At 42.9% G+C, this 20,000-nt stretch overlaps 1 protein-coding gene across 2 annotated transcripts in view; it reads left to right on the plus strand.

Annotated features, from left to right (window-relative positions):
- HERC2 (HECT and RLD domain containing E3 ubiquitin protein ligase 2) overlaps positions 1-20,000 on the plus strand; it is a 600,800-nt gene that overhangs the window by 444,941 nt on the left and 135,859 nt on the right. For both annotated transcript variants that reach the window (XM_085851823.1, XM_085851824.1), the window contains exons 66-69: positions 759-945; positions 1,193-1,382; positions 5,462-5,587; positions 19,029-19,214. In XM_085851823.1, coding sequence (XP_085707949.1) covers positions 759-945; positions 1,193-1,382; positions 5,462-5,587; positions 19,029-19,214 — 689 coding nt within the window. The remainder of the gene's footprint in view (positions 1-758; positions 946-1,192; positions 1,383-5,461; positions 5,588-19,028; positions 19,215-20,000) is intronic.

Here is a 20,000-nt window from a genome sequence, read left to right on the forward strand (position 1 = left end):
TGCCCTATCTTTCTTTTCTCTCCAATTTTTCAAGACTGCAGCATGGCACCATTTAATGCTCACTCCCTTGCTTGGTGATGATCTTTAACCTCCACCATCGAAGATGGATGGAGGTTACTGTTTTCACCCCTGTCTGTTTGTTTGTTTGTGAACAGTATTACGGAAAAACTCCTGGACGGATTTCGAGAGAAACTTGGTGGGGGGATTAGGTATGGTCCAAGGATCATGCCATTAGATTTTGGACGGTCCAAAAAAAATTTAGAAAATTTTGCAACTTTTTTTCAAAAAAATTTCGATTTTATTTGAAAAATATTTGATTTTTTTTTTGCATTTCTACATGTTTTAAGTGATTTCAAACCCCCCCCTCCAAAAAAAAAAATTTGTTATAGAAAAAAAAAAAATTTTGCAACTTTTTTTCACAAAAAATTCGATTTTTTTTGGCATTTCTACATGCGCGTCGATCTAGTTTAGTTTATTCAATCGTGGTTCAGTAGAGTCTGATCGGTTTTGACCTACAATGAATAGGATATCAGGTTCACTTAAGTGACCCAGCAGTATTGGCAGCGGAGGTTTTGCACTCTACCGAGTGCTCCCCTCTAGTTTCTACCTTATTTGACATTGTTTGCATGCCACTGTGCTATTTTTTCATTGTGCCTCCATCTCCCCTTTGTTATCCAGCTCTTTCATGAACTTTTCCCTCTGGATGAAAAAGGTGGTGATGCAGTTATTCTAACAATTCATGTCTTCCTCTTTTGAAGGGCTGCACATAGACACAGAGCTGTCGAAAGGAAGTAAAACCATGGGAATAGTGCATAGAGTTGGACAATCAGGAGCCAAACCCTGCCGTCCATCTCTGACCAAGATTTTGCTGTCATTTGATGGCAGACAAGCCAAACAACAAGCATTGGCACATGTGTTAACTGCCCTTCAACTCGCCTTTGTAAGGTGATGTTTGTTCTTCTTCATTTAATTTGGCAAGTATTTAGTTTTGGGTTTGTAGTGTTTACATTAATGCCCCACTGCAGTGTTAACGTGTCTTTGGTAATAGAGTCGAAGTAATTGTCTTGATGGGGAAAATAAAGCACACTTGGTGGAATGGAATTTGTGCTATATTTTCACTTTTTAAATGAGGATTATGCTTCAGAAGAATGTAGTTGTGATGCTCCCTAGATATTTATTGATACCTAAACAGGGATGCAGTGACTGTGGCTTTGATGCCAGCTAATATGATGGTGCCATCTGAACGACCAACATCTCTGGGCACACCATCTGTGGAAATGTCACCTAGTCCAACACTCGTCAGCGAAGATACAGACTCTATGGCTGGCTTAGAGACTGAAGGGGCTGTTGGCCTGGGACCTTGGCTGGACAAACGCAGTGAGGTGAGTGTTTTTTCACCTACAAGGTCATCCCAGAGGTGTGTGTGTGTGTGTGTGTGTGTGTGTGTGTGTGTGTGTGTGTGTGTGTGTGTGTGTGTGTGTGTGTGTGTGTACGTGCGTGCGTTCTTTTCTTATCAACTCATTCAATGCTCATGGCTCAGCGAAAAACTTCATTACTGAGGCATGCTTATCAAATAATCCACATAAAAGCATAAAGAAGTGAAATAATCTTTGACAAACAGTAGTCACAAGAAAAATATATAAATGCACTCAGTGGAGCACATACATCCGCCAGACTGAACAGTTTACATTTTGTATCCCACCGATATGCCGGATCTGCATCTGGACCTTAACCAAAATATAATTGGCTTGTTCTGGTCATTGACCCAACTCATCCAGTTTTGTCATAACCTGTCCAAAACTTTTGAAATATCATGCTGGATACAGTGCCTATAGATTCTGAAAGAATCAGAATCACTGCAATTTTAGACAGGTGGAGGCCAATTAACTTGGTGTGTGATTTTGAAGGTGATTAGTTACACCTGAGCTGATTTGCAATTGCTACTATAAGGGGTGGACACTTATCCAACCATGATATTCTCGTTTTGTATTTTTAATTAACTTTCTGAAATTTGAAGAATTTGTTTTTCACTTGGAAGTTGTTGGTTACAATGTATAAATAAAGGTGGAAAAAGTCTGATTGAATGCAATTTAATTCAAGGCTATAAAGGCAAAAAAAGGTGAAACTATTGAAAGAGGGTGTAGACTTTCTATAGGCACTGTACATTGTTTGTTGCCCTGTCTCTCAATTATGAAGAATCACTTAAAAATAATTTTCAGATGTGATCCAGATCTTCACCAAAATCAAATCAATTTGTCCTTGTCACACACCCAACCTGTCCACCAAGTTTCATCAAAATCTATCCATAACCTTTTGAGATATCCTACTCACATACACACAAATAGACAGACAAAGAGACAGACAAGGGTGAAAGCATAACCTCCTTCCACCTTCGTTGACGAGGTAAAATCGATTATTCCCCTTAAGATACAAATTAATGGGTACTTTGAAATCCCATGGAGAAAAACTTGACTGGGTAAGGAAAGCAAATAATCCCCATATAGGTTGCTGCTGCTACACCATACATTGTGTGGGCAACAAAAATATTTATGCATACTCGTGTACATATAAAGTCGAGGCTCATGGAGGAGCTAGAACATAGAACGGATCAACGTCAACAACTCTTCTTTCACTGTCCCAGGCTATTCTATTTTCCAGCAGGACAGTCCTGACTTGCCCTGATGGTGGGATTTCCTTTGTCAAGAGTTGCATCACCCACTGTCCATTTTCTGCATGGACCCCTCACATTCCCTTACAATACCTCGGCTGCACATTCCTTTCTGCAACCATCGAATATTTGTTGACATGGTCCACCATCCACCATAAACTTATGACTGCACATTGAGCTCTGTTTCTGCCAACATGGAGCCACTTCTTGTCACTCAACCAAACTCTTTTTTTCTTTCTTTTTTTCCTCATCTGCAATAATTTCACCTGTCAGTATGTCATTTGGCTTGGAGTAATCACTGCAATAATGAGCCATGACACTATTATGAAGGCCTTTTACAATTCCACTGGTCTGAACTTGCAAATATCTGCTCATGGTACATTTTCCGACTTGGACATAATATTGATTAATTTTCCACCTAACAGCTCATTTGTTCCTCCTTCTCCTTTCTTGGCTCCTCAAACCATGTTATTTTGGATGTCTGGCTGTTGTAAAAGAGTGACTACAGGACTATAGAGTCTGGTTATTCACTCAGGCTGACTCTGGCAGCTTTCACAAAGCCTGTCTCTGCTCTCTCTCTCTTTCTCTCGCTCTCTCGCTCTCTCGCTCTCTCGCTCTCTCGCTCTCTCGCTCTCTCGCTCTCTCGCTCTCTCGCTCTCTCGCTCTCTTTCTCCTCTCGCTCTCTTTCTCAACTCACTCTCACTCTCACCCTCACTCTCACTCTCACTCTCACTCTCACTCTCTGTCTGTCTGTCTGTCTGTCTGTCTGTCTGTCTGTCTGTCTGTCTGTCTCTCTCTCTCTCTCTCTCTCTCTCTCTCTCTTTCTCTCGCTCTCTCGCTCTCTCGCTCTCTCGCTCTCTCGCTCTCTCGCTCTCTCGCTCTCTCGCTCTCTCGCTCTCTCGCTCTCTCGCTCTCTCGCTCTCTCGCTCTCTTTCTCCTCTCGCTCTCTTTCTCAACTCACTCTCACTCTCACTCTCTGTCTGTCTGTCTGTCTGTCTCACTCTCACTCTCACTCTCACTCTCTGTCTGTCTGTCTGTCTGTCTGTCTCTCTCTCTCTCTCTCTCTCACTCTCTCTCTTTCTTTCTCACCTCTCTCTCACCTCTTTCTCCTCTCTCTCTCACTCTCTTTCATCTCTCTCTCTCTCTCTCTCTCTCTCTCTCTCTCTCTCTCTCTCTCTCTCTCTCTCTCTCTCTCTCTCTCTCTCTCTCTCTCTCTCTCTCTCTCTCTCTCTCTCTCTCTCTCTCTCTCTCTCACCTCTCTCTCTCTCACCTCTCTCTCTCTCTCACACCTCTCTCTCTCACACCTCTCTCTCTTTCATCTCTCCCTCTCTCTCTCTCACTCTTGCTCTCTTTCTCCTCTTGCTCTTTTTCCTCTCTCTCTCTCTCTCTCTCTCTCTCTCTCTCTCTCTCTCTCTCTCTCTCTCTCTCTCTCTCTCTCTCTCTCTCTCTCTCTCTCTCTCTCTCTATCTCTCTGTTTCACTCTCTGTCTCTCTTTCTCCTCTCGCTCTAGCTCTCTATCTCTGTCTCTCTGTCTCTCTGTCTCTCTGTCTCTCTGTCTCTCTGTCTCTCTGTCTCTGTGTCTCTCCCTCTCTCTCTCTGTCTCTGTCTCTGTCTCTCTCTCTCTCTCTCTCTCTCTCTCTCTCTCTCTCTCTCTCTCTCTCTCTCTCTCTCTCTGTCTCTCTGTCTCTCTTTCTCTCTTTCTCGCTCTCTCTCTCGCTCTCGCTCTCTTTTTCCTCTCTCTTCCTCTCTCTCTCTCTTCCTCTCTCTCTTCCTCTCTCTCTTCCTCTCTCTTCCTCTCTCTTCCTCTCTCTTCCTCTTTCTTCCTCTCTTTACACACACACACACACACACACACACACACACACACACACACACACACACACACACACACACACACACCTCGTTTTTCTGCTCACCTGGAACGGAGTTTCTGGGAGCTTATGGGATGGTGCATTGTCCATCAGGCTGTCCATCCGTCCATAAGCATTTGCAACTTCTCTGAAACTACACATACGATTTCAATGAAACTTCACCACAACCTTCATCACCCGGTATGTACCAAAGTTTGTTCACGGTATTAAAAATATCGGGCTCAAATGGGTTTGACAGGGGTTTCCCCTCAAAATAGGTGTTTGCTTTCTTCTCAGAAACTACACACAGTGTTGATGAAACTTGACCACAACCTTCATCACCTGTGATGTACCAAAGTTTGTTCACGGCATTAAAAAAATATCCTAAGTATTTACTTTCTTCTCTGTTACATAATTTGTGAGTCGACCACGCCTCCCAGTGGTTCCCTGGTTTTCTTATCCAGCCGCTACCAGGTGAGCACCCAGGAGTATTGCCCTTATTTTTAATGTCTGTTCCTCAATTGCATATATCTGTTGTACAATAATGGCTTTTCCTGACACACACACACACACACACACACACACACACACACACACACACACACACACACACACACACACACACACACACACACACACACACACACACACACACACACACACACACACACACACGTTTAGCCCATATCATCTGCAGCTAGCATATGTATCCTTTGTGCCCGACACACTGATTCCTGTGGCTTGACCACTTTGGTCAATGTCCAATTTCTACTTTGCTGCCATACCTCATTTTGTATCATGAGGATTTTATTCACAGGAAATCTATGGACTTTTGAAATCGACACACAAAAAGGCTTTTATTTTACTGGTTTCCCTTTGTATAAAGCCTATGGTGCTTGTTTGCACCTGTCTGCTACAGGTTTTGTGTGCTTTGTGTTTCCAGACGACACTTTCGGATGAAGCTGCCACCCCATCCACCTCAACAACATTCTCACGCCCATTCATACCTGTTACAGATGATCCGCGGGCTGCCAGTATCATTGCGGAGACAATGACTAATGGCACAGAGGTACTGGCACAGTGCTGCCCACATGAGACATTTATTTTGGCATTGAGCATTGCTAAAATGCTTTGCATTGGAAAAAGAAGCCTTTGCTACATTTTCCATTGAAGTTTTATTTTGTACTTTTTGTACTCTTTCAGTCATGGTGTGATTCAACTTTTTAATAATGCTTCTTTTCATGTTTCAACCTCATGTACTATTTATCCCCCGCCAACCAACAAAGTTGGCGGGGGATATAGAAATGGGTTCCGTCCGTCCGTCCGTCACATTTTGTTTCCGGAGCTTAACTACAAATCCCCTCAAGATATATTTACGAAATTTGGTGCACATATCAAGCAAGTGGTGAACTGGTGCCTTTTGATATTTTCTAATTGATAGGTCACATGGTCTGGCAGCCATGTTGGATTCAAGAAAAATATTAAATAATGTTTTCTCTGGAATCACATAACCTAACGAAGCGAAAATTTGCATCTATCATCTTCCATCATGTCTGCATACATAGTAAAAATTATGATGTCACAAGTCGCATGGTTTGGTGGCCATCTTGGATAGAAAAACACACCTCATCCGATTAACACGAAACTTCACACACGTATTCCACTGGAGGATTGCAGGCAGAATGTAAATTTATGATGTCATAGGTCACATGCTTCGTCAGCCATCTTGGATTGAAAATTAATAAATTTTTAAAATCTCCAGAACGGCTGGACAGATTGAGGCAAAATTTCACATACACTTTTCCCAAGACATCCTTTCAGAAGTTTGTTAATTTCTAATTGTTAGGTCACATGGTTTGGTGGCCATATTGAATTTACCCTAAAACCTTCAAACATCTTCTCCAGAACGGCTGGTCAGATCAAGGGGAAACTTCACATACATATTGCACATGCTTACGGAATATAAGTTTGTTAATCCTCATTTACTATGGCGGGGGAGATCGAAGACTTTGTCTTCAACGGATGCTAATTATTTATTAGCATTGAATCGCAGGGCACATTCCCCGTCTCATAAGCTTCGCACCAAAACTCCTAATTAGTACTATACACTCTTTATCAGTCCCCTGGGTTAATTAGTTGTGCCCTGTTATGTCCATTTGTTACATCAGAAAATGTCGAACTCTCTCCATGGTCCAGCCAAGTAGAAGCAGGAAGGTGCTGTTTTACTCCCTTACACACACCTTATACTGAATTTCTTCTTCCTCTTATTTATGACTGCATTTTAGTCACACATACACACACACACACACACACACACACACACACACACACACACACACACACACACACACACACACACACACACACACACACACACACACACAATCTCAAACACATTATATTTATAGTCCTCTGTTGTGGAATTTTCTGATTTGTTCTATTAATCGACTTGGTGTAAATCTTATTGCTCAATCTGTAAGAAACAATTAATTCACTGTCCACAACAAAAAGTACATTTGATCAGAGAACATTTATTCGCGGTACCACGGAGTCCAAAACACTGAGATGTAAACTTCCACAATGATTTACACTAAGCTAAGGTTACATTTCGTGGCATTTATATGCTTTTGTGGGAGTGGAGGGGTCTGATAAGCATTAGACAAAATAACTCCAACTGCAATACGTGTCCACTGGGTGAAAGAGAATGACATAATCATGGCAAAAGTTGCAGTGTTATCAACCAGGTCACTTTGTTTCATAGTAAGACATTCGTTTTATCAACATTTAGGTCAAAAGACTATTGGGTAAAGGGAAACATAACTGACAGCCGATTCAACTATAGCATAAAAATTAAATTTATAAAGCACCAACAACAATTATAATTGAGAGTACATGAAAATAATTCTTTTTTTCTTCCACAATCCCCCCTTTTTTCCTATCAGGAAAATTTGAATAATTATATTACACATGATCACCATACCCCATTCCTAGAGGAGAAAAGATATCCGTTACACACGTTCAATCAACAATGGCAGCGAGTGCTCAGATCAGAATAATGCTGGATGACGACCATCTCAATAGTGTCCCAGCCAGGTTAGTGAGTGTGTTTCCATTTAATTAATGGCCTGTTCATCAGCATGTGTCACAAATCGAAAAGACATGCTACCTGAGGCCAGAAGATAAGCAGGTCAGGGTGTAGATAGAGCAGCACCCAAAGGGAAACACAGTCAAGGCACTCTTTGAGCTGAAGAGAAGGTCGATCTTGGCAGGTACGAGCTTGGGCTCGTACACAGGGTTGAAGGAGACTAAAAGGACTTGAGAAGTGACCCAGATATTCAGTCCCAGAAGAGTTTGGGGCCTCGTGTGCAATCAGGTTTGATTTACCAAGTGAGCTGTGCACGTTGGACGCAGCTGCGATGGCTGCATGAGCCCCATCCGCACCATTGAACACATGTTGCAGATGACTCGCCGTGTGGACCTTCAGGGCCTTCGTTGTGCATTGTGCAACCACGGCAAGTTCACGATGTATTTGCAGAGAAGAAACGTGCGAGTGTGGTTGGGGACATTCCCCCCAGGCAGGCACCACACAACGGCGGCATTAAGTCTTTGCCTTGCTGTTGTTTGACTTGTCCAACCTTCTCTTCAGTGGGTTTTTCTTTTTTCCCTTTAACATGCTCATCTTATCTCCTCAGGAAGGGGGTAGTTTCATGATCACGTGTTGAATGCCCAGTCACCCAAATCTGGGTTCTGCCCATCGTCCAATCTTTTGGTGGAACTTCTTCCAAAGCTTCATTAGACGAAATTGTACACTGCATAGTTCAACTGCTCTCAACATTCCGAAACAAACAAAATCAATTTTAAGTATCACTTTGGCCTAAGTCACATTCGCTCTACGGCTAGGATACGGCAGCCGTACATCCCCTGAATTGACAGAAACGTGCGGCGGCCGCAGAGTTTCTGAGGTGGCCTCAGGGTGGCCCTACGCCGTATGGCTATATTTTACAGGCCGTAGGGGTCGCCGTGGAATTATAGCGCGGAGTTATAACTTTTTTCATTTCTACGTTGGCCTTAGCAATTCGACAAGCTGTAAAAAAAACAAAAACTGGTGTATATACCCACTCGTTACCGTCCGTCTGGCCGCACGTTTGCCTTAGGGTCCCCCTGCGGTCCCACTGCGGGCACCTTGCGTCTGCCTTGAAAATTCTATGGCCGCCGCAGGGACGCCCTAAGGTCACCGTGCGACAACAAATCAAAGACCGTACGGCACCCCCACGTTTTCGGTCTCCACAATTTAGAAATACGCCGTGCGGCTACCCAAAAAATAAAAACATATGTGACTGATACATTGTGTGACCGTAGAAATACTGCGGCCGCCCTATAATTGCTAGTGGCCATAGATTATGTAGACCCTACGACCACCGTGCCAAATGTGACGGGCCTAAAACACCAACCAATAAACGTCATAGGCTCATGTATCAATATTTTATCCCTTTCCTCTCCTTATTTTTTCCGCACCAAAAGGACATGCTAAAAGATACAGAAATCTAAGTTGTATGTACACTCAAAAACATTAATCTCATTTGCTATTTCCGTGTAGAAAGGGCAACAGTCTTTATCAGGGTTCCAATTTGCAATCAATAATTCTTTTCACCCTCCTTCAAAAAGAAAATCTCTTCGAGTCAAGAAAAATACCATTTTAACATTTGCAATCATTTTAACATTCATATCTGCTAAAAAAAAATTCACAGATTCATTCACAAGCAGTTCCAGAACAACTGCCATTATTTATTTATTTATTTCCAGCTAACTTAGCACTTCCGTACTGATGAAAGATGGTCAAGTCAGTGTTAGAAATACCTCAACTTACTTAAGTGAAACGTACAATAAGTACCACTTAATCAAAAATCATGCACCTGTCCAATTAATCTGAAAACAGATAAATAAGTAATATTTAAATTGGCCTGTAGCGTCATTGCACTCTTTTCAAGAATATAATTCTTACATTCTGACCGATTTAACATTCATTTCACATGGTCATGCCTTCTGTACTCCGCATAATTTTGATTTATCGTTTGTTTGTCTTTCTACAAATTGTAGAGGCATTTTACTTAAATTACAGTCAGGCCAGTACCACTTACTAATCAGTGAGAGCAATACAGTTACAATACATGGTACAATTCCTAATTCCATCAATTGATTTCATAATTGCTGTTGGTCTCGCCACTCTTCCAGCCATTCTGCATAATGGTTATGTAAATACCATGCTGCTTTCCCTCATAACTTGATTTGCCCTTGCAGTTAACTTATGATTCCTAATATGTAATGTTGACCAATCTGTCGATCAATTTAATAACACAGACCCTCCTTCAATATTATGTAAGTACCTCAACTTAATATATTATCTTGATTCAATTCTCAGTAACTTTTCCCTATCCTCAATTAACAGATCAACAAGGTCCATAGCTACAGTGATTGACAATATATCAATCAATAAATACAAGTTATCAATAACCAGCGGTGTACCCCACTGATATAACCGATCATTCACATCTGTCCCAAATTACTGGTTTAAACATACGGACTCCAATTACTTCGCAAATTTCGATCCATTCAAGAAGAAGTTAGGAAAAACAGATAGTTTGAATACTCTGTCACTTGAAGACCCCAATACATTTAAATTAGGATTACAAGACTTCTATGATAAAAGGTTTCTCAATTTGTAATCTCAAAACAAAAGTTGATATTAATTATAACCAAAAGAAACATGATGGTTCGAATACCATGATGAATTGTCATGGAGGAAAAGACACAAAGAACACAAAAATCTTGTGCCTCCAGTGTTCTTCATGAGTTCCTTTTTAGGTCATCTCTACCGAGATGACCAAATGTCCGTCCGTCCGTCAACAATTTTTCTTTCCGATCTTGATGAAACTTAGTATGTGGGTAGAGGTCGATGAGCGTTGCACAACGACATAACTTTTGTCCAGGTTCAAGGTCAGGGTAAAGGTCACGAGGTCACGTAAGTTATAAAAATCGCCATTTTCAAAACCTATCTAGTCTGCCATTCTACAAGATATTCGGCAACTGTTTATTGATTATGACAGTAAAAAATATTATCTTGTATCTAACCAGACAGATTTTTGAATTTCCTTCCCGTTTGATCGTCACTTGATCTGGAAGATGGCCAAAAATGCCGATGCGATTCGCAAAGAAGGAAGGAAGGAGAAATGAAATATAAATATAAAACACATTTTTAGCCTTTTATATTTCTACATTTTCCGCCGAAGGTACAAAAGTTTCAAAACCCGAAATGTAAACGTCGGCATTTATTTTCAAAATATAATTTCGTGCGCGCACCAAAATGTCGAGTCATCTTTAACCAAACTGCGCAGTTCGAGCTGCGCAGTACAACTGCGCAGTAGTCTTCGGTCATAACTGAAAATTGAGAACTTGTGGTATTATAGAGATGACCGTCACCCCCACACGGGGGTAATTTTTTAAAGAGTATCCCCATCACTACCATACAGGTCAAAACACACTGGTGTGCTAGGTTATTGTAATTCACAAAATAGATCCCCCAAATAATTCAAAGCTAGGTTGCACATTCTTACATTAATTCACAGGAGTAATTATTTTAGTCACAGGGTGATTCTTTTGGAAGTCTTTCTCAGGCTCTCAGCTCTGCAAACTCCCCCATCGTAAGTTCCATGCCGCTCAGCCATGACATCGAGTTTCCGAGCTGCAGACCACACTTTGGCTGCAGAGCCTTCATTTGGGATCATTTCGGAACAAAGCTTGATAAACATGGTTACAAAATTTCTCCAAACAGTTTAAACAATACCAAATGCTAACGTTGTTTAATTAACCTGATGAGCATCCATTTCTTTTATGGTCAATGGAGCTGAAATATCTTGGAAAAATAATGTTTAACCAACCTCTTTCATCACTATTCAGAATTCCATCAACATTTAAAATCTCTGACATTGTATATCTTACCCATTTCTCTCATCACCAAAACAGCAACATGCTGCAATATGACCAACACACATACACTCGCCATGTAATCACGTCCACTGAACTTTTAAATACAAATCTATTCCTTTATCAAAACAAATAAATGCAGTTTAAACCTCTTTTTTTTTAAACAGGTGTACAAAAATTGTTATGTCAAATAATTTGTCAAAGTTGAGTCATCAGGCGAATAGTATTTAAATTGCAGCTCAAAACACTCCGTCCACACATGTAGCTATCTTGGTAGAATCTTCCCAATCTTTTCCCAAATAATGCTTATCACTGTTGTGGGAGAGGCATGGGAGATTTGAACTGCTGTTAGCATCATGACATGATACCTGCTGTTAGCTCCCAACTGGTCCCTCTTTCTCCTGATTGGCTACTCCTGATTGCCATTAGGTTAAAACTCCACCTTTTGAGTACATTATTTATCCAATCTCGCTTGAACAGCTTTATGGTCTATCATTGTGACAAAAATAAAATTTTAATTAAATCAAACGATTCATGAATTAATTTGACAAATAGAGGCACAAATAAAGCCACCAGAGATGGGTTTTTTTTTATTTTTATTTTTTTGCTTTCTGCTATTTGTGCCGGCAGCTGACCTTGGCAGATAAATGTGCCAAGGAGTGTTCTTGTGATTAGGCTTGCACGACTGTGTGTTCAAAGAGCACCAGACAGCCAGTCCGCACTTGTCTACGGAAGACTCAGACGAAGAGCCATCAACATAACATTCACAGACTAATGAAGACAGCATGCCTAGTTTAACGTCCATCCAAGGGGTAATTAATTTATCACTCTCTACCGGAGTGCTGGTGGAAGGTTATAAATCCTCATTCATCACAAGGTACCAAAATCATATACAACTACTTTACAAATCACTTTAATATCATTCCAAATCACATTTCTACATTTTGATCACATTTTAAGTACAATGGTTACGAATCAAATCAAAATTTTGGAAATATTTCTCACACGCATGTGCATTTCAACACAGTATCTCCCACCCTCCCAACTGTGCCGAGAGTTTAACACACACACACACACACACACACACACACACACACACACACACACACACACACACACACACACACACACACACACACACACAACGCGAGTTTTTGTTTTTTTTAATGACAACGGCACTCGCATTTCGGGGACATTTTTTTCTCCCTGGGGCATTATCCCCCCCCCCCCTTTGAATCCGCATATGAATTGAATGAGGGGTTCAGTACCCATAAACCTCTTGTAGCAGTACTAACAGCTGCTTGTAAGACCTCACCTTGCCGGGCTGAGTAATTAGAGGATTTTTGTCTCATAATTCCGGCGATAGCGAGCCTCCTAAATGGACTTCACTTTCGGAATATATTCCACATTCACAATTGTTATTTCACAATTTATCCAAAATCCCTATGGCTTTGAAATAAAACTTCAACACTTGCTTCAGTGTCTATCCAAGGCAGGGAACACACATTTTTCCTTCCCTGCCGGTAAAGCACAAACATTCCAGTTTGAAGGATTGGAATGTAGTTTTGGCCCGTTCAGGGAGATTCGTGACCTTGGTTTTTTTCTTCTGATAAGGCCTGCAACCGCTGTGTGTTTCACCAGGCAGCCAGTATGCAACGAATTTTGCCTGCCTGAATCGATCAAAGGGTTACACTGGGTTGTTTGCCATTGCCTTCCCAGCCGATAGTTTTGGCAGGAATTTGTCTTTAACATCCATCAACCAATGTCATTTATTAACTTTAACATTCATGTATGACATCGTACAGTAATCTTCAGTTCCTTATCGAGCTCACAATCGCTTCTAATTCAGATTTTCACCAAGATTGAATTCACACACACACCTCTCAATCTGATCCCAAAACACTCTCAACGACATCCGTCCCGCACTCTGAATCAACAGCGCGTGCAGAGTCAGTCGTCATCATTTTTCCTCTGGAATCGGCATGTGCACTTCACTTCATCCAGAGTCTTCACAGTCTACGGTGATGACCAATCCTTATCTCCATTTTCCGAACGAATGCATTCCCATAAGTTTCACAGGTCACATTACACAATAGAGCACATTTTATTCCAGTGAAATCTATTGGACTCGCACTTGTTCCATTTCAACACTCACTTAGTACCACATGCAGATCAATGCAAATCAGTGTGCATATGTGGTGTCCGAGGTGCAGACAGATACGAGCCGAGAGTGTAGTTGTAACTCTGGTTTATTGCGTACTCGGATGCACACCACTCCGAGCCTCCAGCGGGCGCGTAAGGATATATGAACCCGCTAACTACGTGACTATTATCATAAGTACTCCACGCCCCTCAGCACTCTATTTCCATACACCACACTCCTCCCTCCTAAAATTATAATTATAAAATGACAATTATAGTTTTAAAATGACAAGTATAAACGACAACATGATACTAATCAAAAGTCATTGACACTATGACACAAAAAGCAACTAGTGACAAAATGGCACTTAGTAAAAGCATTGGCACGATGACACAAAAAGCAACTGGTGAAAAAGGACACTAGTCATCCAAAATCCTCCAAGTACCGCGTCACTTGATCCGCCCTGGGCGGACAGCGCCACCAGACGGCCCATGCTTACACGCCTTCTGGCTAGGTCGAGGTGACACCCTAGGCGAACCTCCCCCTGCACCATCAAACGCCCCTGGCCGACAAGCTTGCTCGTCTCCCTCAGGCAGGACTGAATCAGGTAAACACCCCGAGTCCGCTAGGCCCGAGGGTGCCAGCACGTCTGGCCTTGGCGAGATCAGAGGTGGGGGCTTCATGTCGCTCGGCACGTCTGGCCTTGACGATATCAGAGGTGGGGATGACGCTGAACAGCGAACATGCCCCGGTTCCATGTGCCGCTTCCACACCTCCCCATCATCAATCTGAACCAGGCAATTTGCCGGTTCCATTACATATGCAGGTTCATCGGTGGCTGAATGTATCACATTTCCACACGGTAACGAAAACACATTAAGCACCGTCTGCACAGATGCAAACTCCCCTTTACGCAAAGCACGTTTCCACATCACAACAAACGATTCTGCCTGCTCGTTCGTGACAGGCTGACACAACATTTTAACAAACGATTCTGCCTGCTCGTTAGTGGCAGGATGGCACAACATTTCAACTAACGATTCTGGTGCGTCAGGATGACACAACATTTTAACAAACCGTTTAAGGTGTTGAACACAGTCGTGATGCACAAGATCATTAAATACATCTGCGAGGAACTGCGGACCGTTACCAGAACCCAGCATATCGGGTATTCCTTTATTACCAATGATCGTCTGCAGCTTCGCTACAGTAATGCCCATCGATGCACTTAGCAAAACCACCCGTTCCGGCCATCCAGAGAACGCATCGATCACAATCAAACGCATTTCGCTCACGCGCGGAGTAGTGGCATTTGCCTGCCCAGCAGCGCAATGCATAATCACTCGTTCAATGTCTCTACCCAAACCCGGCCACCACAACAATTTTGCGAACAACCATAGTTCGGTTGTGGGATGGGCGACTGAAGGCGTAGAGATGAACCCTTCTTGCCTCCTCTTCTGCATTTCCTCCTCGACCATGCAGACCGCGCTCGAGGCGATCACGTGTTGAACGATTGCCTGCACGACACGAGCACGCGCCGGATAACGAGCCGATCCCACCATAGAAGGCAGATCGCTCCAATCCCCCGTTGAAATCGCCTGAACGACACGGGCGAGTACTGTCTCATGAGCCGACTCCACCGCGATCTGCTTGGCAGTGACCGGCCCGCCCTGGACCTGGCTCAGTGCAAACACATCAACCTGGTCGGCTGATTCAGACAAAGTTGAACCCTCCGCGCAAGGCAAGCACGAGGGACCGTCGCAATCGGCATGCTTCCCGTGGCCCTCCTGGCAAGGCAAGCTTGAGGGACCGTCGCAGTTGGCATGCTTTCCGTGGCCCTCCGCGCAAGGCAAGCACGAGGTACCGTCGCAATTGGCATGCTTCTGCACTCCGACCCTGTCACCAAGAGAAGCCCTCTCTTGTCGTTGTGTCGCAGCTTCCTTCCTCTCCACGCTCTCCGTTTTTGATACTCCTCCTCTGGCTCCTCGTTGATGCTCTTCCTGCCCTGAACCATAATCTCCCTCTGTGCCCGCTGCACCCTTGAGTGGCGGTGCCGTTGGAACTATGTCTGGAATGGGCTCGGGCCGCCTATCTGACTCCTCTCCATCATCCTCAAACCTGACAGAGGCAGCTCGCTGCTGTTTTCTCTTTGATATATTTTAACAGCCGCGTCTATTCGACCCTGTCTCGACACTCCTCCATCCAATCCATGTACGCTCCCCGTTGTACTTTCCTCGAGGCCTTCTTGTCCTTTTCTTTCTCCTCCAGAACTTTCCTCAGGTGATTCAAACAATCCTGATCAAACGTACCATTCTCAGGGAAAGGCAATTTACTGTTAATAGTCCAATCGCACCAATTTGCAACGTCTCTCACAGAATGAGCTCCGTATTTATCGAACATATATCTCACGCATGTCCCTCTGTGTGGCCTGGGGAAGGTTGCTTCGGTATACCCATTTCATCACTCTTTCCAACAGCATGACCCATCTTTCAAACCCCACATCACAAATACCATGAAATATGCACTTCATAACCTCAATCCACAAAACACATAACAATCACACTTCACAGCGAGCTGGGTCTCGAACCCCTCTCTTTGCGGAGGTGGGACTCCACCCCCCCTCCCTTTGGCCAGAGGGGATTGGCTTTTTCCCCAATGCCACTGCTGTACCCAGTACAGCACAATGAGCCGAGTACCGAACTCGCTCGAGGTACGGCGAAGACTCGAGCTTCCCGTGAAGAGATCCCTGATCTCTGTTCATTCCCGAATGCTGAAGCGGTCTCGAACCTCAGGATCCTCAGGCCGATCAATAAAAATTCTCTGACATGTAGTTTCCTTTGTCGATGTACGTTACCCGCTAAGAACAGGCCCGCCGCCAGGCATGGGGCGAACGCTCTCCGCTCACCTTCTAGTCTGTGATGCTCAAGCGTTCGCCATCCCTCCGGACCATGGACTGCCTCCAGGGATTTAGTACATCCGAGTCACAGCACCAATTTGTTGTGGAATTTTCTGATTTGTTCTATAAACCGACTTGGTGTAAATCCTATTGCTCAATTTGTAAGAAACAATTAATTCACTGTCCACAACGAAAAGTACATTTGATCAGAGAACATTTATTCGCAGTACCACGGAGTCTAAAACACTGAGATGTAAACATCCACAATGATTTGCACTAAGCTAAGATTACATTTCCTGGCATTTATATGCTTTTGTGGGAGTGGAGGGGGCTGATAAGCATTAGACAAAATAACTCCAACTGCAATACGTGTCCACTAGGTGAAAGAGAATGACATAATCATGGCAAAATTTGCAGTGTTATCAACCAGGTCACTTTGTACCATAATAAGACATTCCTTTTATCAACATTGAGGTCAAAAGACTCTTGGGTAAAGGGAAACATAACTGACAGCCGATTCGACTATAGCATAAAAATTAAATTCATAAAGCACCAGCAACAATTATAATTGAGAGTACATGAATATAATTATTTTTTTCTTCCACACCTCCAAGAGGACCTTTCTGCTTCAATCACAAATGGAAATGCAATTTATTTCCTGTAAACTTTGCAAACCAAACGACTTAACATGGTTTTACAGCTTTTGCTTTGTCTATCAACATTCAGCAGTTATTCTCATCCTATCACTTATCTATCGGAAGTCTTCGAATTCATTCTTCTGGCCTGCATTTTCATTTGATCTTCATTAATTACAATGTTAAACCAAACCTGAAATGGCCAACTTTGACAAGTCAAATGCACTATTTATTTTTATTTTCTTTGCTTATTTTCGGCTGTACATTTGGTACACACATCTCGTGAATACTGTGGTGACTTACCTGAGATTTTACTCAGTAATGTCACTACTTTCCAACTCACCAGTTTACTGTATTATACCTTCTCCTATTCCTCTTCCTCTTCACCTTCTTCTTCTTGTTCTTCACCCTCTTCTTCTTCTTCACCTTCTCCTTCTTTTTCACCTTCTTCTTCTTCTTCTTCTTCACCCTCTTCTTCTTCCTCACCCTCTTCTTCTTCTTTTCCCTTCTTCTTCTTCTTCTTCTTCTTCTTCTTCTTCTTCTTCTTCTTCTTCTTTTTCTTCTTCTTCTTCTTCTTGTTCTTCTTCTTCTTCTTCTTCTTCTTCTTCTTCTTCTTCTTCTTCTTCCTCCTCACCTTCTTCTTCTTCTTCTTCACCTTCTTCTTCTTCACCTTCGTCTTCTTCTTCATCTTCTTCTTTTGGCTCTTTGGTCGAATTATACCTACAGTTGCAAAATTAACACTTTACTTTTGCCTTTCATCTTGGTGGGAGGGGGGTGGGGGAAGAAAAAAAAACCTTGAGCGCCCTAGGGAAATATGGGGAAGGGGGGACGTATCTCAGACAGAACGGGGGGGGGGGGGGTGGTGCAAGGCCAGAAAGGAGACGGTAAAAGACAGAAACACCACCCACCTGCCTGCGGTGAGAGAATAAGAGACTCAAAGACTCAGCCTCATCGCGGGAGATACCAATGATCCTAAATGCCTTAATTTCCACAGCGTGAAGCCGAGAAAGGTGAGAGGCGGGAGAACCAGCCCAGAGGAGAGAGCAGTACTTCATCATGCTGCAGACGAAAGCTTTTGTATGTGGTCAAGAGCTCAGGTGTGCTGCCAAGGAAGGACTTTGCATGGCGGAGGATGCCCAGTCAGTGACTGGCTTTGAAGGCCAGCTTGGAAATGTGGCTTTCCTAAGAAAGATCATGGCAGATAGTGAGACCCAGAATCTTGAATGAAAGGACTTCTTCAAGAGGATTGTTTGGAAAGTAGATTGGGGGGGTTACAGACGGTCCTTTCGGAGAGATGTAGCGAGAGTGTGAGATTTATCATGATTGAAAGACATGTTCCACGTGTTAGACCAGTTTGTGATTTTATCAATATCTGCAGAGAGTGAAGAGGCTGCTGCTTACCGATCTGAGGGATGACAGATGGTGCAGCAGAGGGTGGAGTCATCAGCAAAGAGATAAAGAGATGTTCCAGAGATTCAGTCAGAGATAATTAGTTTTACACTAATTGTGTCAATTTAACCTTGTGAAATCAATTTGATCATTGCATACTGCTCCCTTGCTTGTGATGGCCCATGTTGATGCACGTTGCATGGAGATCTTTACAGTGTTGTCTGAAGATCTATTGTACTACTTTAAATTGAGTCCATTGAATGTTAAACGTTGACGATTCAATGCTTTCTAAGTCATGTGTAAGGTTTTTATTTTGTTATTTTTTCTCATAGCATATATATATATATATATATATATATATATATATATATATATATATATATATATATATATATATATATATATATATATATTTTAAACCTTTGCTAAGATTTGTTCCTTATCTGCCCTTCTGTTTTATGAATAGGAACGGCGTAACCAGAATTCCCTGGCTCAGTCTAGCCCCCTGGATGAGTTCTCAAGCCTTCTTGTTGCTGAGGATACACGTGCTCTTGTGGAGCTCCTCAAGCTGGCTGTGGCTGGTCGTGCTGGACAACGTGGCAGGGAAATCCTTGCTTCAGTTCTTGCTGCCATGGGAGCAGCCTATCCACAGGTGTGCATTTTGTGCCACTCCCATTTTCTTCAATTGTGTGATGGCTTTTCAAAAAAAAAAAGATTAAATCCTAGAGTTCAGATACTACATAAAGTACATTGACTGCAATGAACTATCACTTTGAAACAGTGTATGTTTATGTTTCAACATATTGTTGTAGTTGCCAGAATCGGCCCATTTGCCCAGTTCGAATCCCGATGAAACCCGTCAAAATGGTCAAGCTGGCCAACAGATTTTGGCACTCCGAACAGGTTAGGATGCTATTTGTTGTGATACCATGATCAGGTGGAACGCCCAAGCCAGTCCCGAGACATGCTAATAAGTGCCATGCAACCAATCAACCAAATTAGTCACCAAGCGGTGGCTGCTCGGACACAGTTATGTTCGTGCTGGGCGCTAATTGCCACTAAAACTGATCGGTCATTTAACGGATGTTTATGGCCAACATGGCTTGCAATCAAAGGCTTGAATCACTCTTGGAGTCCAAGTGATGTTGTGAAAGTGCATTAAACAGGCAAAAGGTGAAAATACAAGCAAATTAATCTCGTGTATAATGCGAACTAAGGTGTCTGTCTGTGCATTCGTCGATCACATGTTTACGGCGGCCGCTTATCATGCTGCATTTGAAAAGCTGTGCACACAGGCAAAGCTCAACATTCACTTTTGAAATGTCGAGAGCCAGAGGTCAATAGACGTCTGGGTCGGGCCTGGGGAGTCATGGATTCACTGGATCATGGGGTGTGGTGTTGCCGGTACCTGTGCAGGAGGATGAAAATCCGAGTCTTC

This window comes from Eptatretus burgeri, chromosome 13 (genome assembly GCF_056783735.1).
Source record: "Eptatretus burgeri isolate ZD-2024b chromosome 13, Ebu_testis_v1, whole genome shotgun sequence".
In the NCBI taxonomy this organism is placed as follows: domain Eukaryota; kingdom Metazoa; phylum Chordata; class Myxini; order Myxiniformes; family Myxinidae; genus Eptatretus; species Eptatretus burgeri.